This window comes from Malaclemys terrapin, chromosome 8 (genome assembly GCF_027887155.1).
Source record: "Malaclemys terrapin pileata isolate rMalTer1 chromosome 8, rMalTer1.hap1, whole genome shotgun sequence".
NCBI classification, from domain to species: domain Eukaryota; kingdom Metazoa; phylum Chordata; order Testudines; family Emydidae; genus Malaclemys; species Malaclemys terrapin.
The window spans coordinates 49,573,769-49,600,154 of NC_071512.1; the positions used below are offsets into that span (position 1 = coordinate 49,573,769).

Genomic DNA, 26,386 nt, shown 5'->3' on the forward strand with positions numbered 1-26,386 from the left:
GATTCCAGCTAAGCAGACGGCTAAAACGTGGACACCGTAATGCTACATAAACCACTGCCAAGCTGAACTCCTTTCATTCGTTCAGAAGTATAGCACCAACGACCTCTAACTGCAGCATGGCACGGTGGCCTGGGTACTGCACTACTGAGGAAACAAACTCCAACTTTACATGTATTTTTCCTCCCATTCATAGAATGGCACTGAACATGCCTAGTTTCCCTATAGTTGGGTTTCTAATACATAGAGGTATTTAGCCAGTTTGTCTAAGAGAACTGGGACACAATCAGTACTACAGCATGATGGTGCAAGACTTTCCAAAATCTGTTTATTTTACAGATCCTTGTCACCTGATTCAGGTTCCCTATCATGGCTCCAAATAAGGTTTTATTATCCTTACAGTAGTTCTATAAAGCAAGACAGTTCAACTGTCCCTGCAGTGTGATTAGGTTACTACATTTTAAATGCAAGGGGCTTAAATGTTTATTACACAGACACACAAAACACATCTCACGTTATCTGCCAAGAACTTTGCTTCAATCGTGACAAGCTGCTTGTAGAACACGCCCAATACAAAGATGCTTCTGTGAAGACAGAACCCATCCCAAAGGCTGCTTCAAATTAATAGAAAGCCTGCTGTGGAATCTGATCTTGTTACAAACCAAGGGCAATCTGTCTTTGATATTGACATCAATGGGAGCTGCTGTGGAAGGTGCATGAATATACTTCAAGAGAATTTCCCAGCTTGAGGAGGGGGACCCAGGAAGCCCCCTGCCTGCTTAGTGGCAGCCCGCGAAGGAGCCAGGCCAAGCATCTTCTGAATATTCTGTGAAAACAAAAAACAGAATGATGTGATGGTGGTGTGGTGAGAAGGAAGCCAATAGAGAGGTGAAATCCTGGTTCCGTTTAGACCAGTGGCAAACCTCTCATTAACTTCAACCTCCAGGGTTTTACAACTCAGTTTAGCCAGTGTATATATGTGATATATCTGTATCCATGCAAAAGGGCCTGGAAGAAATGCAACCCAGAGAGATTAACTGATTTATATGTATCATTAACTGCAATTGGAGGTGGGCCTAAGCTCCAGAGTTTGTTTCCTGATCAAGCTTCCCACAGTTGGAGTGGGGTCCAGTCCAGGGCTACAATTCAATTTTATCTTCACCTACATAAGTCATAAAGCCAATGGGTAGGTAATACAGTTCTTGTTGCAGGCTGCAGCCTTTGCCTATTTTGTTTTCTTTAAATTAAGATAGTAACATTAGATATCTTTGCAATTCAACTACAATGCATACGCAGTAGCAGGTTCCTGTTCTCTGCTTACAGGCAGAAAATCTAGGAGCAGCACGTCGCTGTTTTCACATTCCAAAAACCACCGTCAAGGGAGGCTGTAATTAGAGCCCGAGAATCTGCAAACGAGACAGGAAGGATCTCACACAATACAATCAGAACTGGGTCACCCACCTGGCCACCACAGGAATTGCTGAGCTCCTGCCACAAGTCTGAGTACAGAGCTGATTACTGTGCTAATGAGGTAGATAGAAACAGTGTTTTCTCTCCTGAGACACATGGTACAGTATACCTACTGCTCAACAGGTTTCAGAGTGGTAACGGTGTTAGTCTGTATCAGCAAAAACAATGAGGAGTCCTTGTGGCACCTTAGAGACTAACGTTTATTTAGGCATAAGCTTTCGGGGGCTAGAACCCACTTCATCAGATGCATGGAGTGGAAAATACAGGAGCAGGTATAAATGCATGAAAAGATGCAGTTTACCTTACCAAGGGTGAGGTCAGTCTAAGGAGACAATTCAATCGACCGTAGGATAGCAAGGGAGGAAAAATAACTTTTGAAGTAGTAATGAAAGGGGCCCATTTCAGACAGTTGACAAGAAGGTGTGAGTAACAGTAGGGGGAAATTAGTTTTGGGGAAATTAGGTTTAGGTTCTGTAATAACCCAACCACTCCCAGTCTCTATTCAGGCCTAATCAGATGGTGTCCAGTTTGCAAATTAATTCCAGTTCTGCAGTTTCACATTGAAGTCTGGTTTTGAAGGTTTTTTTGTTGAAGAATTGCCACTTTCAGGTCTGTTATTGAGTGACCAGGGAGACTGAAGTGTTCTCCTACTGGTTTTTGAATGTTATGATTCCTGATGTCAGATTTTTGTCCATTTATTCTTTTGCGTGAAAGTGGCAATTCTTCAATCAAAAAAACTTCAAAAACAGACTCCAACATGAAACTGCAGAACTGGAATTAATTTGCAAACTGGACACCATCTGATTAGGCCTGAATAGAGACTGGGAGTGGTTGGGTTATTACAGAACCTAAACCTAATTTCCCCAAAACTAATTTCCCCCTACTGTTACTCACACCTTCTTGTCAACTGTCTGAAATGGGCCCCTCTCATTACCACTTCAAAAGTTATTTTTCCTCCCTTGGTATCCCACTGTCAATTGAGTTGTCTCCTTAGACTGACCTCACATTAAGGTAAACCACATCTTTTCATGTATTTATACCTGCTCCTGTATTTTCCACTCCATGCATCTGATGAAGTGGGTTCTAGCCCACAAAATGTGTTAGTCTCTAAGGTGCCACAAGGACTCCTGGTTGTTTCTACCTATCAACAAAAATAAATTTTTGCAGATGACCTCGTCTCTGCCTTTGTCCACTGGTTAGATTTTTGAACATTAGAACACAGTGTTTTAATGACAGGTTTCAGAGTAGCAGCCATGTTAGTCTGTATCCGCAAAAAGAACAGGAGTACTTGTGGCACCTTAGAGACTAACAAATTTATTAGAGCATAAGCTTTCGTGGACTACAGCCCACTTCTTCAGATGCATATAGAATGGAATAAATATTGAGATATATATACACACATACAGAGAGCATAAACACGTAAGACAACTCCCACCTGTTTATGCTCTCTGTATGTGTGTGTGTGTGTGTGTGTGTGTGTCTCTCTATCTATCTATATATCTATATATCCTCAATATTTATTCCACTCTATATGCATCCGAAGAAGTGGGCTGTAGTCCACGAAAGCTTATGCTCTAATAAATTTGTTAGTCTCTAAGGTGCCACAAGTACTCCTGTTCTTTTAGTGTTTTAATGCAACATCACACTAGTGTTAATGGAACATTAGGATTGGGGGAAAAAAAACCCCACAAAAAACAAGCATTTTCATCAGGAAAGTCATACTCACAGCAGAATGCTTAAAGATTAGTATTGTACTGAGATTTGTGTGAAGCTCCGTTAAAAACAGCACAGTGCAATTAAACTACATTTATTTAGTTTCAACACTGGATCATGTTAGAAGCAGGATATAAGCAGAGGGCATCCTTCACTATAATCAATACCAGTGTTCTAAATGATGCAAGTTTAAATGGTGCTGGAGGGACAAAATGGAAAATCTGAATATGGACAAACCAAAAAGAGGATAAACTACTGAACGGCGTTTCTTCACTCTTGAATGCCTGCCTCAAGAAGATTGTCAACACAAGCCAACTAGGAAATTTCCAGCTTCTACCTTTTAGAGTCATGAGATTTTTGTGCTTTGAAGTGGAACATACGGAGAACTTCCCCATTACTTTGACACTCACATAGTGCAGAGAACCAAAAATTTTACACACACAAGACAGAAGTCACTTTTGGGCAGAGGGTATGGAAAATTTCAGCCCAAATACAAATATGTAAGAGTTACAAGCAATTGAAAAAGGAAAGGAGGTTAAAGGGAAGTCACATCGGCTTTATAGCATTTGCCGATTGCAAACATTCTACTTTTTACAATTACACACAAAGCTATGTTAAAGAACATTAGAGTTGCAAAGTCAAGCACCCATAAGTTAGGAAATGTCAGAATTAAGGTTGTCAGTGTAACCTTAATTTGGCCCCCTTGTGCATATGCACGACGACACAATCTTTAATTACAGGACCACATAGTATTTTTTCCAGCCTGCTCTGGGGATCAATCAGGGCTGTGTAGTGAACAAGATTATGGTCTACTTCATTTGTTGCAGAAGTTGGAAGGTGCATAGTGAATAAGGCAGGAAATTGAAGGAAGAGCAAGGATATTCTCATGGTTAAGACAGTTGAATGCAGCCCTGCAGAACTGCATTCTATCTCTGCCTCTATTACAGAGCTCGTGTGTGATGCTGCACAAGTCACTTAAACCAAGTTTTTTCACAAATGGCCACTAATTATGTATGCCTCATTTACTGGGTGCCCAACCTGAGGCCTGTGATAGGAAGATAGTAAACAAAGGGTAGAAATAAATGGCCAGTTTTCACAGTGGAGAGGGGTAAATAGCAGGGTCCCCCAAGAATCTGTGCTGGGAGCTGTGCTGTTCAACGTTCATAAATTATCTGGAAAAAGGAGTAAACAGTGCAGTGGCAAAGTTTGCAGACGATACAAAACTATTCAAGATAGTGAAGTCCAAAGGTGACAGCAAAGAGATACAAAAGGATCTCACAAAACTGGGTAACTGGGCAACAAAACGGCAGATGAAATATAATATTGATAAATGCAATGCATTACACATCGGAAAATGTAATCCCAACCATACATACAAAATGATGGGGTCTAAATTAGCTATTACCACTCAAGAAAGAGATGTTGGCGTAATTATGGACAGTTCTCTGAAAACATCTGCTTGATGTGCAGCGACAGTCAACAAAGCTAACAGAACAATAGGAACCATTAGGAAAGGGATAGAAAATATAAGACAGTATATAAATCCATGGTGTGCCCACACCTTGAACGTTGCATGCAGTTCTGATCACACCATCTCAAGCAGGATATATTAGAACTGGAGAAAGTACAGAGAAGGGCAACAAAAAGGATTATTTAGGGGTATGGAACAGCTTCCATCTGAGGACGGATTTAAAAAAACTGGGACTGTTCAGTTTAGAAGAGATGACTAAGGGGATAGGATAGAGATCTATAAAATCATGAATGGTGTGGGGAAAAAAAGGGTTATTTATCCCTTCACTTGACACAAAAATCAGGGATCACCCATGAAATGAATAGGCAGCAAGTTTAAAACAAACAAAAGGAAGTAGTACTTCTTCACACAACACAGAGTCAGCGTGTGGAACTCATTGCCACATGTTGTGAAGGCCAAAAGTATAACTGGGTTCAAAAAAGAATTAGTTCATGGAGGATAGGTCCATCAAGGACTATTAGCAAAGCTGGTCAGGGATGCAACCCCATGCTTTAGGTGTTCCAAAGCCTCCAACTGACAGAAGCTGGAACTAGGCAAAAGGGGATGGCTCACTTGATAAAGTGGCCTGTTCTGTTCATTCATGCTGAAGGATCTAGCATTGGCCCCTGTCAGGAGACAGGATATTGGGCTAAATGGACCATTGGTCTGACCCAGTATGGCTGTTCTTATGATTTGCAGACATGTTGAGCACTCATAGCTGCAACTGAAGTAAATGGGAGCTGTGCTCTGAACATATAAAGCCGTATAATGCTAAGTACTTTGCAAATTAGGTCCTCAGCATCTCAAACTGGACACCTAAGATTAGTGAATACTTTTGATCTTAATCTCTCTGGGCTGCAGTTACTCATCTGTAAAATGGGGCCAATACCCCTCATCTCACAGGAGTATTGTGAAAATAAGATCAGTAATGTTTATTAAAGCACAAAGCTGGTGTAGTGTTGAGTATGAGAGAAAAGCCCCTGAGGAGATTAATAGTTCTGTCTTCAGAACAAGGTTTGACTAGTGAGAGTAACCAAGGTCTGGGGCCACCCATTGAACAAGGAGAAAACATGGTAAGTAGTTGCTAATGAAGTGAGCACTGTCCATCCTGTTCACTGAATGAGGCAGCGTCCTGTGGAAAAAACAGCGTGTGGTCATGTGATTAAAGGCTGTATCAGGGATTGGCAACCTTTGGCACGCAGCCTGTCAGGGAAAGCCCCTGGTGCGCTGGGCCGGTTTGTTTACCTGCAGTGTCCGCAGGTTAGGCCGATCGCAGCTCCGACTGGCCACAGTTCACTGTTCCAAGCCAATGGGGGCTGCGGGAATGGCAGCCATCGGAGCTGCGATCAGCCAAACCTGCAGATGCTGCAGGTAAACAAACCGTCCCGGCTCGCCAGGGGCTTACCCTGGCAGGCGGCGTGCCAAAGGTTGCCGATCCCTGGGCTGTATCATAACACATATGCACAGGCAACCTTAATTCTGGCATTTCCTAACTTCTGAGTGCTTGGATTTGCAACTTTAGTAATGTTCTTTTAACACAAAAACCTGTGTGTAATCTCCTGGGTTTTTAAAAAAGCAAACAAAAAAAAAATTCCATCATGTGGCATTATATTGATGCCCACATGATTCGTCAGCAAGGTTGGAACCTTTAGATCCAACCCACAGACCTCTGCCACTCGCACTACCAGAGGTAACTAATAGCATGGAAAATTTCAGCCCAAAGGGTTAAAATTTGGCCAGGTTATCAATAACTAAAAACAGGGCCTTGTAACAGGAAATACTAGCGAACTTTAATAAAAGGAGATGCTACCACCCCCACCTGTGATAAGATACATGTACACTATAGTTTAACTCAGTGGTCTCCAAACTTTTGATCGCGCACCCCATCAGTAAAAAATTTTTGAGCACGCACCCCCTGCTCCCGGCCGAACTGCCAAGGGGCTGGGGGAGGGAAGAGAGACAGAAAGGCACTTGGACTCCCGGCCAAACTGCTGAAGGGGAAAAAAAAAAAAAAAAAAAAAAAAGGCAGCGCTGCTCCGGCAGCGCTCCTCCTGCCGCGCACCCCAAAGGATCCTCTTTCACAGCCCATTTTGGAGACCACTGGTTTAACTAACAAAAACATTAAACACAATGAAAGGTCCCTAAGTAAATTGATAGTTCTTGCTTCACCTTCCTACTTGTGGGATAGTTGCTAGACAGGGAACACACTAAGATGTGTTGCATCATTTTAGGAGTAAGATCTGTATATAACACAAAAATACTTTGCTGTGGGAGGCTTCATCTGGTGTCTCTTGTCCCAGTACTATTTGCTCCAGATATTAATAAAGAAAGGGAACAGCTATTGAAAAGGGACTCAATTGACCAGGAGGGGGTACTGCAGGATCAGGACTGAGGTGCACCGATAGAGCAAAAGGGGAAGCTTGCACTGCATCCTCCCGACTCTTGTCGATGTCATCACTCAGCCCTCTACGTTCTAGCTGGTCAGACAGATCTCATTGGTGGGAGGACGGATTATGAGAGTAGAGGCAAACAGACGTGTTGACCTGTGCCAACTAGACCTGAGCCAAACTATAACCAATCCGAATACTACACACTCTCTGGACAGCCTTTCCTTTCCCACAATTGTAGAGTTCTCTCTCCAGCAGACATGTAGCTAGCATCATGCTGATAAATGATTTTTGCACGACAGTGATGTTAAAATTGCACAGAAGGTCCCAGACACTGATGCTGGGACTAAGTATTATGGAGGCCTGCACTATGTTGGGTTCCCACAGCATAGCACACACTCTTCTTCTCTAAAAAGGATGCTGTGGGCAGCACACTGTTACTGATGGGAGCGGAAGAAAGCAGCAGCAGGGGAGCAAGAACATTTGTATTACACTAGTCTCCCACCACCACCCCGCCCCTTGTCTTCTTCTTTGAATCCTTTCCATCCCACAATCAGTGCAGAGAGAATGGATGTCATTTCTGTGCAAAACTTTTAAGTGCCCTAGGAGAAGAAAACTAACCAGGACTGACCTCCTGCCCCACAATAATCAGGACAGTTTGTGGGAAAGAAAGATGTGCTCCGTCTCCTGTCTGCAGGGGGAATCGCTGGCCCCCACTCCCACCAGGAGCAGATCTTGAGTAGGGGAAGAGGACAGGTCTAAAATTCAAGCATGTGTGAAAAGGAAACTAAATATTGGCAAGCCTCTGTGTAATAAAGATTTATTACTCAAGATAAACAGGACAGGTGAAGGCTGTTAGTGCACTAACAGGAGGAGGGGCAGGGGATATAACTGACATTCTGCATCACACCCAATTCAGCAGCAGACTTCCTCAGCTGAAAGGCAGCAGCTCAATAGCCAGTAGAAAACCTCTCCCAGCAGCAGCCCTCTCTCCAAACAGGAAGGCATGAGGAACCACTGGACAGGATTTACGTGCAGGGGGAGATGGGAACAGTGCAGAGGAAGTTACTCACTGCAAGTTGGATATTTCAGGAGATGCTGGCCCCAGGTCACAGGCAAAAAGGTGTCGAGCATGGCTTGAGGAGTTTCCTCAAGGTGAAGAGTAGCTGTGCTACCACTCCCCATCCCATAAGCAATGCCTGTTTAAATCAGCAGCACTTGATCCCCACCAGTTAGTCCTCTCCCTCCCCCAAAGCAGATTGAGACACTCACACCCTGAACTAAACCCAGGCTCTGCCTCAACTTAATGAGTTCTGGGGATTCTCTCCCACACCCCTCCCCCCAAATGGACCCTGGGATATTCCCCTGTTCTCCCACTATTTAATTCCAGCGGCCCACCTCTATGCAGCTCTTCTCTTGGGCTATTGCCCACATGGAATGTAGAGGGGTTCCTTCACCTCCCAGCTCTATGGGGGCCAGTTTAAACTACAGTTTAGAGGTAAAAACTTGAGTATGAAAGGAGCAGCTACCTCTTTTAATGTAGTGCTAGGAGTACAAAGTACATCAGTTCTACAGGGAATAAAAAAAAGTGTTAAACTAGAGAGGCTGCAGCATATGAAGCTACACAGCTGAAAAACCCTTTCCAAGGCAATGGTGCTACTCCCCCCCACCAGGCCATTAGCAGGGACTCTCTGTCACAAGTAAAGACCCTTACTGGAATTTTCTATGGAAGGCTTGTTGGACTGAACAAGCTGAACACCTAGCATTGAACAACCATGTTTATGCCTAGCCATTCATTTCGTGCTGCTTCTAGTCTGTTTCATTGCAGAAGGTGACAGCAGGAAATAGTCAAAACTGGAATTTACCATGGGATTTTTTTATTTTAAAAACTTACAACAAAGCCACTTGGGATTTTTCAGCCACTGAATTCCCCAAGTATCCAACTTGTGCAGAGCAGACATACAGCAGCCAGCACAATCTGAGTTTCACTCTCACTACTCCTGGCCTTTCAAGGGTGCAAAAGAAAGTCTATTGTGTTAGAATGGAAAGGCGTAGAGCCACATTGTAACACAAATTGGTGGCAAGGAGAGTTTCCCCTGTAAGGCACTTGCTATCTGGTGTGAGATTCACTGGGGGGCAGTCACTGTAGAAACAACACAAATGCTTCCCAGTGGGTGACACAGAAACCACAAAAGCTAGACAAACCCTTCAGCACACAACAGCACCTGCTGTTCTAGTTCCAGGCCAGGGAAAGAGCACTGGACAAGACCTGCTGTGCTGAGAGCATTTAATAAGGGGTCGGTGGACTTGATGGCTTTTGCTAATTTGTTTGCCTTGTTCCTTTACACAAGACTGGACACAGATCTGATTTAATGAAGGATCCTGCTGTGGAAGGAGGGAGAGAATCTGTTTGATCCATTAATATGCACTTATTTTGGGGTAAAGGAGCTTTCATTCCATTATTGAGCCACTTCACCAAGCCCATCCTGACCCCTCTGTTAGAAGTTGGCACAAGAGTCATTTCCTCTGCTGACCTGCTGTAAGGGTTTCTAAGTCCCTTGGCACCTCCAGAGGAAAAAGCAACAGAGATCTGCAGATCAAGGAGAAATAAGCAGCAAGCATTCAGGAAGTGAACCAAAGCAAGAGGAAAGATAAAAATAGAGAACCATCTAAGTGCATCAACATCAATCCAGCTTCCAGAGTCTATTAGCCTCTCACCACTCCCTGGAGGAAAATCAACAAGCAGAACACACTTTCAGCAGCACTCAAGTCCCACTGGTCCTCACCAATACAGACGGACACTAATAGCAGATCCACTGTCAGTTAAACAGCTACTTCACCATTATCCCTGCTTCAGTGCATTGCAGAGGATAAAATGATGGCATCACTGTGGCAAGCTATTCCCAACCACAAAGAAACTTCCCATTTTCAGGGCCAGCAGTTCTCCCTTGTAGCAGAAGGGCCTGTGTATGGGTCACAGTCCACCATGGTGTTAAATTCTTAACAGTGTTCTCTAGCATGGTCTTGCATTTTGTCACACCAGACCCCAATTCTATAAATTACTCCACCCACTGGTGATTGGGAATAGACAATACTCGGAAGGGAAAGCTATTCAGCATTCAGAGAGTGTCATGTATTAAGCAGGCAAGGGGAGGGAAGAGAATAAGGCACTTGAGAAAAATGCAGGTTTGACCCCAGACTTCCTTGCTGCCTCAGCAGATATTTGGACACAAATTGAGCCTTTTGGAGCACAAAGGCAGCTTACATTAAGGCTACATTGCATCTGGGAATGAGCATCCCAGCCTGGGTCCACAGACTTGTGCTGGCAGGGCTCAGGCTAATGCTCTAAAAATAGCATGTAGATCATGCTTTGATGTTGCAGCTCAGGGTCTCAAGCCCACCCCGCTGGCTTCAAAGCATGAGCCACAACATCTACACAGAACCATTTTCAGAGTGCTAGTACAAGCCCCACTACCATGAATCTGAGAATTTGGGCTAGATGGCTCACTTCCACATGCAGTGTAGACATGACCTCAGGGTTCACTAAAGGAGGAGTGTTTTTCTTTCTGATATGACTGTACTGACAGGTTTTTAGTAAGGGCTTTTTCTTAGCAATCCAGGCATCTTCTGAAGCCTGCAGTGAAGTCAGTAAATCATGCAACTTGTTCTTTGCCAACAATGATCCTGTCAAGCCACAAAGTTACCTGGAGACACATAGCAGGGTGGAAGCTATTTCCACTGGCTCAGTCTGAATATCCTGGAGTAATCCTACTGATTTTAGCCAGGTCTCCCCCTCATGGGCTGAGAGAAGACCTCCTATAAAGTGAGACTTTTCTGCACTACATTTCCTTTGACAGCCAAGCCTATGGGAACCAGAGGTCAACATGAAAGCTTCAAACAAACGTAGATCAAAGACAGACTACATGTGCTAAATTGGTTATTGGGCACCTGCTACTCCTTACTGGGTGGCAGATCAATACCTGCCCCATTCCCCACCCATAGGAAGCAGCTCAGCACTCACCTGTCGGATAGACATGGTGCAGAGAATGTAGAGGAAGATGAAGGAGCAGTCAGTGTAATCCTCTCCCAGCAGGTTGCGATGGGACAGGCCCTGGATATAGGAGAGGGGGATAAAAGGAAGTTTTGCCACCACCCGGCCGTCAAATCTGGAAGAGAAGAGATCACTTAATGTGAGACGTCAACCAAGTACCCAGCCTAGAGAATGGCTTCAGTCTGGGACAGTAATTGGGTCCCTGGATTGCAGAAAAACAGATTAAGTGTTTTAAATGAAACAGGCCTCCAAGAGGACAAAACCAGATGGAAGATCAAGTCAAAAGCCCAGAAAAATGTCGCCCCACTTTCACATGCACAATACTAGAGAGACTAATATATACACACCTGCCATCCTCAAGCCCCTGCATATCAAAGTGGCCTGCCATCCACTGGATGGACTGTGCAGGCTTCCCTCAACAGATGCTGTGGAATGACAAGGGGTCCCTCCTGGAGCTCAACCTATTAACCATTACTGGTTGGATAAATTGCTGACCAAGGTTTGTGGGACACAGACTAAGAACTTTCTAATCAACATCCTCAAGTGCTGACACCTGCTATTTAAAAGCCAAGTGACACATAGGTTTCTCCCAGAGTACTGTAACACTTGAGTCAAGAGACTGAATTACCAGCCTGTTGTAATACAGTTACTTTATGCAGACTGATGGATTTTTGTACTAGAGGTGCATGCTCAGCTTTCAGAAGACAAAACAAAGTCCAACTCTGTTTTTTTTCTCTCCAGATTTGCTACATTTATCAGTTACCAAAAGGGATGTGGGCAACCGCCAAGAAGAGAATTCCTTTTCATACAATACTCCTTCTCTGCATTCGCTCTTCAGAAGCGGGGGACATTGTATATTCCCCCAAGGTACCTGTACAGCTCCAGGAGATGGGAAGCATTCAGTACTACATTCCAGAGATGGAGACATGGTGTGAATTTAGACAGACTGAAGAGATTCAGCCTCTGAAACCAGACAGCCAACACTACCCTTTGAAGCAGTGTGCATATCATGCTGCATCAGTGTCTGCTCAGAGTTTGATGTTATTTTCTCCTTGAGTGCTGATTTTCTAACAGGTGTTTCTGGTATCAAGAGCTCCTAAATGAGCATTCTTTCCTGTGGAGAGGCATTCACACAGAGCTATGGTTCTAACATGTGCCGACATCTCACAAGCAGTTTGGCAGTGGGGCTAGGAACGGATGTTTGTCTCCCTGTAACATCCCCAGTGTTTTAGGATTCTATGTTCCCACAGTAGGAGTAACGCAGAGTAGCTCAGAGGTGATACCCTGAGATACCTACCTTCTCTTCTGGCAGGTGACCTAGGTTTTAAGGTACACTCTTGTAGGGAATTCTGTAAGGTTTGATGCTTTAAGCATGGATCAGGACTTATGAGTAAGATGTTAATGTCCAGAGAGAACCAAGGTAACTTCTCTCACTAGATAGCCCTATCTGCCTGGATCCCAGTCTAGTATTCACCTGCAGATCGCCCTACTCCTAGCAGACATATGTTTTGCCTGGATCCCACCAACCTACAAAGAGATTGCCCTGAATGGATAATCAGGATCCTCATACTAGATCCTCAACCTGGCATTCTGTTTTTAGTGTTCAAGCCAGCCTTCCTGCACCTGTCCTTCCCATCCCTGTATCGTGTATTATAGCTTCCATTTTCAAACAGCAAGAAAGGGGCTAGTTACCGTTCTCTGTGTATATATATATAATATATAATATAATGTTGCATGTACAAAGCCTCTCTGTAGGAGTCATATGCCTAAATGTATGGCCATTGCTTTTAGGCAGTAGCTGACAGAAGGGGTATATGGCCAACCTACATTCTATTGTCCAAAGAAACACAGCATGCTCACTCCAGACAACCTATAGTCCCTTTCCCCAAAAACTTTAGGCCTTGGGCTCTCCAACAGTGGGGGGAAAAGAAGTGGGTGAATGAAGCAATACACTGACTCTTGTTCCAAGCACAAGCAATCTCCTTTTCTCCTTCCCAACCCTGAATCCAGAGCACCTCTGTAGGTAGCTAGGTAGCCATGACCTCCCAGGAAGTGGCCTGAGGAGCCCAGCTAAACAGTGATTGAACACTGTTCTCCTGCAACCAACATCTCTTCTTGATACCATGTCAAGAGAACAGCAATTGGTGAAGGTGTCAACCAGCTCTCTCCCTCCTCCCCAAATAGCCCTACAGATTTCAGATGAGGGCATGGCACTGATACAAGTCACTGAAGCTGCCCTTCACACACAGGTACACTAGCCATCTCATAAGACTGGAAGCACAGTCTTAGCCACTTAGATTGCCATTAAGCCAAAACTGTCAAACCTTTAGATTTTTCTTTAAGTGCCATAGACAGTCTCTTGGACTTGCTAAAAGGGTTAGTCCTGTTTAAATAGTAACGGAGCTCTCTGGACGTCTGGGATGTGCAACTTCACCTTCCTGTGATAGCTTTAGAAAACAGACAGCAACATGGCATGATTTAAACTTAAAAAAAAGAAAAAACAAAAAAAGAAGATAATTTTAAAAGTCAAGACTGAGTGAGGCTCAAGTTCTAATGGGCTCATGTGAGTACAGTATAGGGGAATCCGGCGGTAGCAGACTGTACTCCAGAGACTGAGAAGATGGCCCCCCCAAGAATGAAACTTTCAACGCCACATCAAGAGTCAGTAGGCTCAAAGTTTAATCACAAGCATCAGTAGGTTCTAGGATGGAATGATACATAGTTGTAATAACCTTCAAAAGTAGTTTTAGCAGCTGGACAGACATGGAACCCCTGCACAGAGAGGTGGGGGAGGGGAGGGAGGAAAGAGAAGGAGAGAGAGAGAATTGGGACCACAATCCAAGGCCCTCCGTAAAGCAAAGCACACAGAACACAACTGCTTCTGCCAGGTGGATGCAGAACGCTGGCCTTGTAGTGCAGTTTCCAACTATGTATAGGAGGAGCAGCGGGTGGTTCCAGATGGTTGACTGCTTCTCCAATTGTGCTTGTTTGTCTGCACCTCCCAGGGCCTTTTCCTTCCCTAGAGATAAGGGTCTGAACAACCCTCACCCAGAATGAGCTGCTTGTAAGCATAACCTGGGCCCTTCAAAATACGCAGATCCCTACTGAGTGCCTCAGTGAGGGGAATGGTACAAAGTGTATATTTCTGCCTCTCTCTTTGCCCAACATACTGAACTCCCGGTGGATGAACAAGGGCTCCAGCCGAGAGGCACATACTTTGTCCTGCAAGTGCACTGCTGGAGAATTTGGGGCCTAAGTAGACACTATGGAAGGAAGGGTGCTTTTGTTAAAGCTCTATAGCGGGGCGGCATAGACCTGTCTGCCTGCTGCTGTGAAGACAAAACAAAATGGCAGATTCTTCAGTGGGGAGGGACCCACCTTTTCATGCTGGTGAGTGACAGATCTGGTTCTGCATCTAAAGCTGCACTATAACTGACCTTAGTACAACAAAGAACTGTCATTGGCAGAACATTTTTAAGTGCTGGCATTTATGCCCAGACCCTAATACAAAGGGCTAGAATTTGCTTCACTTCACCAACAGCAGGAAGTGTCCCTCCTGGCCCCAGACTGAAAGATCCCTTCACATAAATTATTTGTATCACAGAGCACCCACAATATACTAGGTACTGTCTAAATATAGTGAGATTTCCTAACCTGAAGAGCACACATCTGAGACAAGCTGCATTCACCCTTCCCAAAGTACATCAAGTATCCCCCTCAGTGGCTCTTGATGCAGCCTTTAAGTTTCATATAAGCATCATGGCAGAATTGGGACTTGAGGAGGGACTGCAAAGTGTCTTTATGGTCCAGTTCAGAGAGGGTGTTCCATACAAAGGGCTGCACAGAAGAAACCACAAAGATGGTTGTGGGATAGGTGGACAAATAAGGAACTGAGGATGGCATTACTGGTGATGGGGAAGGTGACAACACGAGCAAATAAGCAGGGCGGGGGAGATTTGTTTGAATGACCAGTTAAGTTTGAGACATCCACAAATTCAGAGGCCAACCATGGGACTACTGTCACAATCATTGTGGACAAAAATCCCCCAGCATTTTTGTTTGTTTGTTTGTTTTTGGGGGTATTCTGACAGTATTATTTAGACATATAACCATATGAAAAGTAGAGCTTATATAAATACCCTAGTCAATTCCAAAATCTTTTCTTCTTTAAGCATCTCAGCTTCTGAAGAAAAAAAAAACAAAAAAAACAAAAAAACAGCCAGTACTGCTTTAGAAAGCAATGAAGCAGCCAATGCAGATGTGATAGAAAGGTCTAAAGACTGTGGAAGGCTGCCTGATCTCTGCAAAGCTATTCTGAATTAGCCAGACTTTCATCCTGGTCATATATTCCAGAACAGCAAGCATGCTCAGTTGTGGCTAAAGTGCAGCTTAGAGAATCCCTGCATGCAATGCTCCGTGCTGAGCTGAGCAGAAGCAATGAGTGCTGTGACCTCCATATCGAAGATGAGGAGAGCTGCAGTTTGATCCATTTTATACAAATTAGGTGCAGTTCTCAGTGGGACCCCATGAACATCAGTAGAATGAGTCCAAGTAGCAAAGGAGAGAGGGGATGGGATACATTCACTTTGAAGGCTCGGAGGGTGGGGGGAGGAGGGGCAGAGAGAGTTGATACTTACATGGAGTTGAACATGCCCATGAGGGCAGTAAAGCAAAAGCCAATTGCAAACATGGACTTCATTCGAACCTGCAACCAGAGAGGTCAGAGTCATTCATTATTGACAGCTAATGCAGAGAGAAACAAACAGATTAAAAATAAAGGCAAGTCCCACAGTTAGGGCTTGAGGGCTTTAATGCTGAGTAATGGGTTTTGTGCAGCATCGTCAGGATCAGAAGAGAAGGCAATCTTTCAGCTCACTATCTCAGCTTGTAGGAGAGGAGATCAGGCAGAAAACTCTTAGAAGGGTTGAATAGCGACAAGTACTGGAACAGCCATGAGAGGGATCATAGGGACGAAGAGCCTGTGGAGGAAAGGGAGTGCTCAGGGCTGTCCTGTTAACCAAGAGGTTGACCACTCATAAAGAAAGGGGAGTCCACAGGAACTGTGAGGAGGGAAGGGAAACAACAAATGCAGTGGGCTCACTAGGAAGATGGGGTGGGTAAGTGGAAAGTCAGGAAAACTGCTTTTATTTTGGAAGCACTAGAGAGATTGTGGGGGCAGAGGGGAAATGAGAATTAATGAAGCTATGTGTGGAGTGAAGGGGCGACTAGTGTAGAACTCAGAGTCACACTGTAGCTTGCAGATGTCAGAAGTGCAGCCCATGGAGATATGTGAATATGAGCACCTACGATCTGTGCTTTAGAATAAAGAAATTAAAGGTGATTCTTCACCTCCTGGAGAGCTCAAGATCTAGCCCTTCACTAGTTTGGGCATTGCCCCTAATTTACAACATTCTTACCATCGACAGGTCCCTGTTGTTGTTCTTCAGCTTCTCCTCTTGCCTCTCTGTAAAGCAGGAAAGAGAATAGAGGTTATACCAACCCAGACACCAGAATGATTTCACTTTCAAGTCTAAACCTTCCTTGATATCCAAGCCAGTAATAGTTCCAAGACAGACTCCAGATCTGTATGCCAGACGTTACAGTGTGAAAACTGCACACAGCCAACTGTCCTTGAATCGGAACAACATGCAGCAGAACAAGTATATGAGGTTTGTCAACATTCAGAGGCAATGCACAACAACTCAGACAATGGGCATGACGACATACAGACATGTCAACTGGAAAACCAAATAGTGCTTGTAAAAAATCAGGTAGTGTCAGCATATTTTATTCTGGAAGTAGTGTTGTTCTAAGAATGTTATTTGCACATCAAATCTTATTAAGGCAGTGGTTTTCAAACTGCGGGTCACAACCCAGTACTGGGTCACAGAATGTAAGGCACAGGGTCACAGCGGCTCTGGTCAGCACCACCAACCAGGCCATTAAAAGTCCCATCAGCAGTGCTGCCCGGCTAAGGCAGGCTAGTCCTTACCTGTTCTGACACCGCGCTGTGTGCCGGAAGCGCCCAGCAGCAGGTCCAGCTCCTAGGCGCGGGAGGCCACAGGGCTTCACACACTGCCCCCTCCCCCCGAACACCGGTTCCGCACTCTCATTGGCTGGGAACCAGCCAATGGGATCTGGGGTAGGGTGGTGCCTGTGGGCAAGAGCTGCGCAGAGCCGGACCTGCTGCTGGCCACTTCCGGGACACAGTGCAGTCCTCGGTGCCAGGACAGGCAGGAAGCCTGCCTTGGCACCCCTGCTGCGCCGCTGACTGGGAGCCACCTGAGGGGAGCCCACCCCACAACCCAATCCTTTGCCCCAGCCCTGAACCCCCCCCATCCCCAAACCCAGAGCCCCTGCCTGCACACCAAATCCCTTATCCCCGACCCCAGCCCAGAGCCTGCACCCCCAGCCCAGAGCCCTGACCCCCTCCAGCACCCTGCCCTGAGCCCCCCCCCCCAAACCTGGAGCCCCTTCCTGTATCCCAAGCCCCTCATCCCAAGCCTGCACTCCCAGCCCAGAGCCCTGACCCCCTTCTGCACTCCAACCTCCTGCCCCAGCCCTGAGCCTCCCCAAACCCAGAGCCCCCTCCTGCATCCCAAACCCCTCATTCCTGGCCCCACCTCAGAGCCCACACCCCAGCCCAGAACGCTGATTCCCTCCCACAGCCCAACCTCCTGCCCTAGCCCTGAGCCTCCCCAAACCTGGAGCCCCCTCCTGCACCCTAAACCCCTCATCCTCAGCCTCACCCTGCAGCCCTCACCTCTGCACCGGCCCTGAGCCCCTCCCACACTCCAAACCTCTCATCCCCAGCTCCGTTGGGTCGCAGGCATCAACAATTTTCTTCCACTGGGTCACCAGAAAAAAAGTTTGAAAACCACTGCTGTAAAGAAATGCACTACATATGTTAACTCATACTTCACTACAGAGGTGTCTGTAGGGATTCCAAGGTCAGATCACCAAAGCTGCACTTAAAGTAGGACAAAAATCCTACTGTTTCACACTTCAAAAGCCTAAGGAACCATTCATACAAAGATTGGATTTTCTATGCAATATTTAAGTAAAATATGTATACTAGTTTTTGAACAGAACACTTTAGGATACTCCTTTTGGAAACACTGCGCTGCATTGCCCCTGCCATTTCAGTCACCACAAACTCCAAGTTTCACGCATCCTGATAACATCTCACGCAAAGGCCACTTCAAATTTTTTTTTAAAAAAGAAGTTATTTTTATTTCCCTTATTCAGGAGGGCTCTTTTGTGCTATGTCAAGGTCAGCCAATGGAACTGTCATGTTCCATCTGCTATTTCCACTGCCCCATCTCGCCAGTCCTGATCCTCTCAGTGGCTAAAGATCCAGAGGCAGCCTGGAAAAGCCACAGATATGGGGTTGAATAGGAATGTGGAAAACTACAAGAGATATTGGAAAGGGAATGTGAGTGAGGCCTGGGGAAGTAGTCTGTGGCAGTGCAAGGTGTCTGGGAGTCCAGCATCTCTATATTGGGGTATCAACACAACATGTGGGCCCTAAAGCACTGTTGCTGTGAGCCAGTAGCACCAGGAGAGTCCTTCAAACATCAAAATTATAAGCAGCTGATTATAGAGGGTTACAATGGGAAGTGTTTGGTGAAGCAATAGTAACTCTTCTAACCCTCCCCTCCCTGTTTCTCATAACTAGAAATAACAATATTCAAATTTTAAAAAATAATTTTGACACACAATATTAATGTTTATTTTTAAGCTTTTTAGATTTAACCATTTAAATGTTCAGTGGGGGGGGGGGGGGGGAGAGTGTCAGACAATTATGACTAGACACAGATTCAAAAAGTTAATTCTTTATAACTATTAAAACAGTCAACATCACGTGTGAAAATATACAAAATAAATATCCTTGAATCCACAAATGGTATCTCTTTTTATTATTCATTCACAAGACCATGTGTAAGAAGCCTAATTCAAAAGTCTAAATCGGTGGATTTTGACTCTAATAAAGATCTCAAGAAGCATTTTTCTTACTTTGCCGATCTAAACTTCAATCATAGATGGAAATATTTTTTCATCAGTTTGTGTGTACAATGAAATTGACATTTACAAACATTTACCAATAAATATCTAATCCTTCCAAGCCCACTTATAACTTTATCAAACAAACCATTTAGGCTAGAATTTCCCAGGCTTGCTTTAGGACTCCAGTTAACACTTCACTAGCACAAAAGGGCATTGTAAAAATAACTTCATTAGTGCTAGTGAGGCACTCATACTCAAGTGATGAATAGGTGAGAAGTCCAAAGGGAAATAAGGCATTCCTTGGTCACAGTAGGGTTTGGATAGTTAGCTGTAAATAAGGTGCGAGTCCACACTGAATAATGAGGATAAGAAGGAATAGCAAAAAGCTTCCTCTTTCACTAAGCACCTTCCATCTTATGCACTGAATTTCCCACTGATTCTGTGGGAAAGAGATGTGCTTGTGTAATTAAGGCCTGTATCATAATGCACACGTGAAAAGGAAAGGAATTAAGGCTCTGCACCTAGGAGAAGTCCAGAGATCACAAGTTTTATATGTAGGAAAGGCTATTTTAAATCATTCTGGGCCTTGTACAGAACTGATAAGGAAGACACATGGTTTTACAGGAAGAGGGACGAAAATACAAAACTTATTGGGACTGTATCTGTCTAGGATGTTACTGATAAGTTTTCTGTAACAATTCAACTGGTTGCTCTGCATCACTCACTCATGGCTTTAACATTTGAGAGTAATGTGGCCATTCTAAACACATTTTCTCTCACATATCCCCAGACAAAACATTACGTTGAACTGGAGTTAAGGAGTATACATCAGTAACTTAAAGGAAAAGACACATTAAAGGAATGTAATTATCCCCAAAACAAATGCTACAAACGCAACTGAGGCCAAGTTTGAAAGAAATCTGACCACATTTAGATATAAAGATGCCGTTACGACACCCATACACCCTTCACTCCATCCTACAGTCATGCTATGAGGAAAAAATGAAAAATCTAACCTCTAAAAAGATAGGTTTCATCCAATCTGGGACCACAAACGCTAACATGTATTCCAATAGTCCCACAGTTATTGCATTGCGATAAAGCATTGCAGCAATGAGCTCTCAGGGCTAACATCTGGGAACAGTTAAGGCTAAAAGACTACTTGGTCTGGGTCCATGTGACCAGTCCCGCTTATGCAGCGGCAGGCATTGGAATCCCAGTGCCACCGGGTTTGCCTAAAGTCAATCTAGAAGGGAAGAGGCTAGTTCCCTTGAAATAGGCTCCAACAGTCCACAGGGAAGAAGAGAAAGTCACATTCTAGCCATCCCATCAAGAACAAAGTCTCCTCCCATCCCCAAATAAAGTGTTAAAGTTTTAAGGGGGAGTGGGGGTGGTGGAAGGAAAGGGAAAGTCACCTCCAGCAGCTTCTTCTCACAGCCCCCCCGCTCACTTTTGGAGCATCACACCTCCCCCCTCCCCAAATCTTACCTATTTTCTTTTTTTGCTGTCGGCCTGCTGATTCAGTTATCGTTTCCTTCTTCTTTTCCACTACAAAGGGCAAAGACAACATAGAATCACTTTCACACAAACAATGAAAAGTTATGCTACTAATCCCTTCTCTTTTCCTCTCCCTTACACCCAAAACCCTCATGCAGACAGGAGGAGGAGGAAGGAAGCAAGATACAGATATATGTCTATGATATATGTTCAATGTCTTATAACCTGCCAGAGCTGGACTAATACAAATGTTTACAAGACCAGGAATATTTTCCAGGCCCTGGTCCTAGATGAGGAAAAGAACAATTTCAATCCCTGTTAAAAGCCAGACTTTTAAAGCCTGCCAAAGGAGCCCATTACACTGTGAACCAAGGAGCTTGAGTATCATTTTGGTTTAAACAGACCTTGCTGATTTGTCATTATGAATTCTAGACAGTACTTTCAATTCAACAAGTGTGATGAAACAAGCTTTATGGGAAACTCTGACCCTAGCTATCTGCAGTGGGAAGCAGAACACAGAAAGGCCTGTGTTCTATTATATCCCTTCTTCACACGCAGGCATTCTCAGTGGAAGTGCTGCGCCAGCAGTCTGGCACAGCCAGCTCCATTCTTGCTGGTCATCCAATTAGGGCTGAAATATTTCCAATATTTTGAAGTTAAAAATTAAGTAACAAGTCTAAACTTAGTTATCAAAGCTACCAGAAAACCAAGACAGACAACCAATCCAGACAGTAGACACTCCACAGATTGCTCCAAGCAAAGCCAGATAGTCACAAGCCAGAGTGCTGATCAGTTGAGACTGTGATCCAGCAACTATACTTTTCAATCTGCAAATGGAATCACCTCCAATAGCAGAGAAATTTGATTGACATTCCCAGAAAGTGAAAGCCAAGTTTTAATTTCAGGTTTACATAGCCAATATCACAATGCGAAAATGGGATGATAAATGTTAAAGTACGGTTATGATAAGATAAGTGATATGGATCGCCTTTTTCAATGGCACATCTGTATATCTACTTTACCAACAAACCCATTTTCACTCCTGTTGTCCCATAGTGTCGGCGCTGAAGACTTCTGTCTCACATATTAGTATATCAGTTCAGTTTTAATGGCAGAACTTTTAATCCTTGTGATAACCAAGACAGAAAGACTACAGCTAAATTTCAAGATCACAGGAGAATTTGTGGTGCTAACAGATAAAATTCTTATGACTCATAAGCCGACCTTGCACAATTGTCAAAAAAATGAGCAGCCCAGGCACAAACCTACTCATCTGCTTTTACCACAATGCTGCTGATGAAAAGGTTATTGGTGAAGTTTACTTATCCATAAACTAAATTACACACCTCAAGCAAGCAGGCCAGTAGGATTAAGCAAGGGTGACAAACTGAGCAAGTTTGCTCAGAAAGGTCACTAGGGGTAAATAAAGTGGCACAACATCATTTTTATTCTCACTATAACCACGCTTCAGTCTTGCAACTTCTTCCCTTGCCCGATAACAATCAGACATATATCCTGAAACTTTCAAGCTCACGGGGTCTGTAGCAGAGCCAGAGGTTGAGCAGTGAAGTCCCCCCGGCATATTGGAAAGTTGGCGCCTATACAAGGAGCCACATATTAATTTCTGAGGAGCCGCATGTGGCTCCAGAGCCACAGGTTGGCCACCCCTGCTCTACAGCAATCATTAAACAGCAAAGATTAATCTATACCAGCTGCTTATAAGTTCTACAGCACTTAAATGAGTAGCATATTATCTCTAAACCCGGGATGGGCAAACTAGGGCCCGTGGGCCACATCCGGCCCATCATACCTTTTAATCCAGCCCTCAGCTCCCGCTGGGGAGCAGGGTCGGGGGCTTGCTCCACTCCGGCGCTCCAGCAAGGGAACAGGGTCGGGGGCTTGCCTCGCTCCGTGGGGCTTCCGGGAAGCAGCCGGCATGACCCCTTGCCAGCTCCTATGTAGTATGAGGAGGCATGGCCAGGCGGCTCTGCACTCTGTCCCATCCGCAGGCGCCATCCCCGCAGCTTCCATTGGGCTGGCTGTGCCTCTGCATAGGAGCCGGAGGGGTGACATGCTTCCTGGAGCTGCTTGAGGTAAGCACTGCCCAGAGCCTGCACCTGAGAGCCTACCCCACCCCCCCAGCCCCAGCCCTGATCCTCCTCCGATCTCCCAAACCCATTGGTCCCAGCCCGAAGCACCCTCCTGCACCCCACCCCAGAGCCCGCACCCCCAGCCAGAACCTGACACACACACACACACAGTTCCCCAACCCCAGCCCTGATCCCCCTCTTGGCCTCCAAATTCCTCGGTCCCAGCCTGGAGCATCCTCCTACACCCCAAACTCCTCATCCCCAGCCTCACCCCAGAGCCTGCACCCACAGCCAGAGCCCTCAACCCCCCCAACCCAAGCCCCTGCCCCAGCCCCCTCCCGCACCATGAACTCCTCATTTCTGGCCCCACTCCAGAGCCTGCACCCCCAGCCGGAGCCCTCACCCCTCCCACACCCCTACTCCCAATTTCGTGAGCCACCATACAATTTCCATACCCCGATGTGGTCCTCAGGCCAAAATGTTTGCTCACTCCTGCTCTAAACCCTCTGCTGGGGTTTCAGTTGCTTTCATAACTTATACTAGTAGATTTTAGACTTAGCTACTCTGCGCTGTCTTATATGCCTGGAAAAAGTATGGATTGGATGAATGGACTATAAGGTGGATAGGAAGCTGGCTAGATTGTTGGGCTCAATGGGTAGCGATCAACGGTTCAATGTCTTACTGGCAGCTGGTATCCAGCGGAGTGCCCCAGGGGTTGGCCCTGGGGCCGGTTTTGTTCAACATCTTTATTAATGATCTGGATGATGGATTGCACCCTCAGCAAGTTTGCAGATGACACTAAGCTGGGGGTGAGAGAGGTAGATACACTGGAGGGTAGGGATAGGGTCCAGAGTGACCTAGACAAATTGCAGGATTGGGCCAAAAGAAATCTGATGAGGTTCAACAAAGACAAGTGCAGAGTCCTGCACTTAGGATGGAAGAATCCCATGCACTGCTACAGGCTGGGAACTGACTGGCTAAGCAGCACTTCTGCAGAAAAGGACCTGGGGATTACAGTGGAAGAGAAGCTGGATATGAGTCAGCAGTGTGCCTTGTTGCCAAGAAGGCTAACAGCATATTGGGCTGCATTAGTAGGAGCATTGCCAGCAGATGGAGGGAAGTGATTATTCCCCTCTATTCAGCACTGGTGAGGCCACATCTGGAGGACTGCGTCCAGTTTTGGGCCCCCCACTACAGAAAAGATGTGGACAAATTGGAGAGAGTCAAGCGGAGGGGCTCGGGCACATGACTTACGAGGAGAGGCTGAGGGAACTGGGCTTGTTTAGTCTGCAGAAATGAAGAGTGAGGGGGGATTTGATAGCAGCCTTCAACTACCTAAAGAGGGGTTTCAAAGAGGATGGAGCTCGGCTGTTCTCAGTGGTGGCGGATGACAGAACAAGGAACAATGGTCTCAAGTTGCAGTGCGGGAGGTCTCGGTTGGGTATTAGGAAACACTATTTCACTAGGAGGGTGGTGAAGCCCTGGAATGGATTACCTAGGGAGGTGGTGGTATCTCCTTAGAGGTTTTTAAGGCCCACCTTGACAAAGCCCTGGGTGGGATGATTTAGTTGGGTTGGTCCTGCTTTGAGCAGGGGGTTGGACTACATGACCTCCTGAGGTCTCTTCCAATCCTAATCTTCTATGACTATGATTCCAACTGGTCTTCTCCTGAAGGCTCAGAAGAGAGGGAGACAGAAGCCAAGCCGATCTTCTGTCGAGCTGTCACTTGCTTAAATCCCTTACTTCACTTATTTCTATTGATGCTTTTGCGCTCCACTTTTACCTTATACCGTAGATCTTCCAACTCTTCCTCCACCTCTCTATCTTCTTCCCCCTTTGCTCTTTTTACTGCACTGTACTCCCTCCACCCTTCTCCAAGTCCTTTCAGGATCATTTTATATAGAGAGGTTGTACTTAAACTGGTGCAATCAGTTTAAAAAACAGTTTAAACTCATGCAACTTCTGTATGTGTGTGTATGTATAAGGTCTTCTTTCTTCCCTCACTTTTTCCTCCCACCACAAAAATCATCCTCCCTCATTCTCCTCTGGCACCTTTAATCTCACTCCTTATCTATTCCTCCCTAGACTCTCATACCATTCAACCAACCACAATTCTTCCTCTTTTCAGTAACGCCTCCTGTTCTTTCCTCCCCAGATCTGGGGTCCCACTCAAAAAGCACAGGCAGGATCCCTGAGCTCACCTCAGTGCAGCTGGTGGAATCTATATACATAACCACTGGCTAACCGTGCTAAGGAAAGAGAGGCTTACACCCATCTCTGTCCCCCCCATTATTCAGTGGAAGTTAGGTAGGGGGTGGAATTAACATCAGGACAGGTCTCAGTACTAACCCTTCTCCTTCCAGTGAAGGACAAAAAAGGATAAAGCTAGGGGCTCGCTCCCTCAGACCAGAATGGAAGTAGTCATGTTTATAGCTCCCAAGTATTCTATGGTGAGGTAGGGACCCTCGGGAGCAAACAGAAGGCACCTCTTGCCAAGAGCAGACCCTACTTTGAAAAATCCTGGAGCAGAAAACGATGAGAAGACAAGAACAGCCATAGTATGTATGGTGTTTGAAAGGCAACACTTACATTTTTTGCTTTGTTTTTCCACTTCAGCTTTCAGTCTCTTGTATTTCTCTGTTCTGTAAACCAGCACCCATGTTATACCTGAAACAAGCATCAGATAAAATAAGAGGACAAGGACTTTCTATACAGCTCTATTGCAACTGCCCCAGGGCTGCTGCAATATTTAGATGTGGGTACCTTAACAAGGAGAAAGAAACCCAGAGAACAGCAACATACAGTAAGCAGAGGGCTGTCTTTGTCAAGGAAGCATTAGATGCACTGAATGGCACAGACACCTCTGTGGGAAGCAGACCTCATATCTCCCAGCACTTTTATTGCTGAAAGTTATTTACCTCAGAAATCTATAGAAATAGAGACACACAACTGAGGCTGTGGAGTCATTTTCACTCTGTCCAGCCACGATATGTACACAGTCCCCATCACCAGAGCCCTTAAATACCTGTAATGCATTTCTCCTCACAACCGCCCGCGAAGGGCTATTGCCCCCATTGCACAGATAATGGCGAACTGGGGCACAGAGTCACCCACGGTCGCTGTGACAGAGCCAGGCCTGGCCCTTGGCCTCAGGGCTATCGCGCTCGGGGACCCAGGCCGGAGCCCCACTATGGGCTCTTTGGGTGACCAGAGAGGAGCCCCTCCCCTCTGCGCCCCCGGAGCCCCACTCGCAGCCTGCCTGCTCCTGAACCGGGAAGGGGCTGGCTCGGAGGCTGCTCACCGGGTTACGCCTGGCCGGCGCCCTCTCCCTACTGGAACACGCCGGGGGCCAAGGAGACCGCCCGGCAGCCCGGCCACCCCAGCGCAGGCCGCGAGCCCGCTTACCCTCGGCCAGCAGCGCCGTGCACACCGAGATGAAGACGATAAGGACAGTATCGGCGAACATAGTGCTCATGGTGCCCCCAAACCCGGAAGAGACTCCCGCGCACACACGACTAGACCGGAAGCTATAAACGGTCCGACTAGCAGCCTAGCAACTGGCTCTATTCTCCGGAAGTGATGTTACTCAGATTTCCGGCAACAAGGCACACCGCCAAGCGGAAATCCCGCCTACAAGTAAAGGGCGGGAAGAGCTGCTGGTTGG

At 45.7% G+C, this 26,386-nt stretch overlaps 1 protein-coding gene across 2 annotated transcripts; it reads right to left on the reverse strand.

Annotated features, from left to right (window-relative positions):
* Positions 1–297: 297 nt before the first annotated feature.
* TMCO1 (transmembrane and coiled-coil domains 1) lies at positions 298–26,372 on the reverse strand. 2 transcript variants are annotated; one of them, XM_054036838.1, is made up of 7 exons: positions 26,128–26,280; positions 25,312–25,389; positions 20,624–20,683; positions 16,546–16,592; positions 15,766–15,833; positions 11,099–11,243; positions 298–823 (listed from the first exon to the last, which is right to left on the reverse strand). In XM_054036838.1, exons 1-7 carry the CDS (start codon positions 26,195–26,197, stop codon positions 725–727), a joined length of 567 nt encoding a protein of 188 aa, XP_053892813.1. In that variant the 5' UTR covers positions 26,198–26,280; the 3' UTR covers positions 298–724. The 2 variants fall into 2 exon arrangements, with proteins under 2 accessions (XP_053892813.1, XP_053892812.1); XM_054036837.1 differs by lacking the exon at positions 298–823 and adding an exon at positions 8,986–9,667 and having other exon boundaries at positions 26,128–26,372.
* Positions 26,373–26,386: the final 14 nt, after the last annotated feature.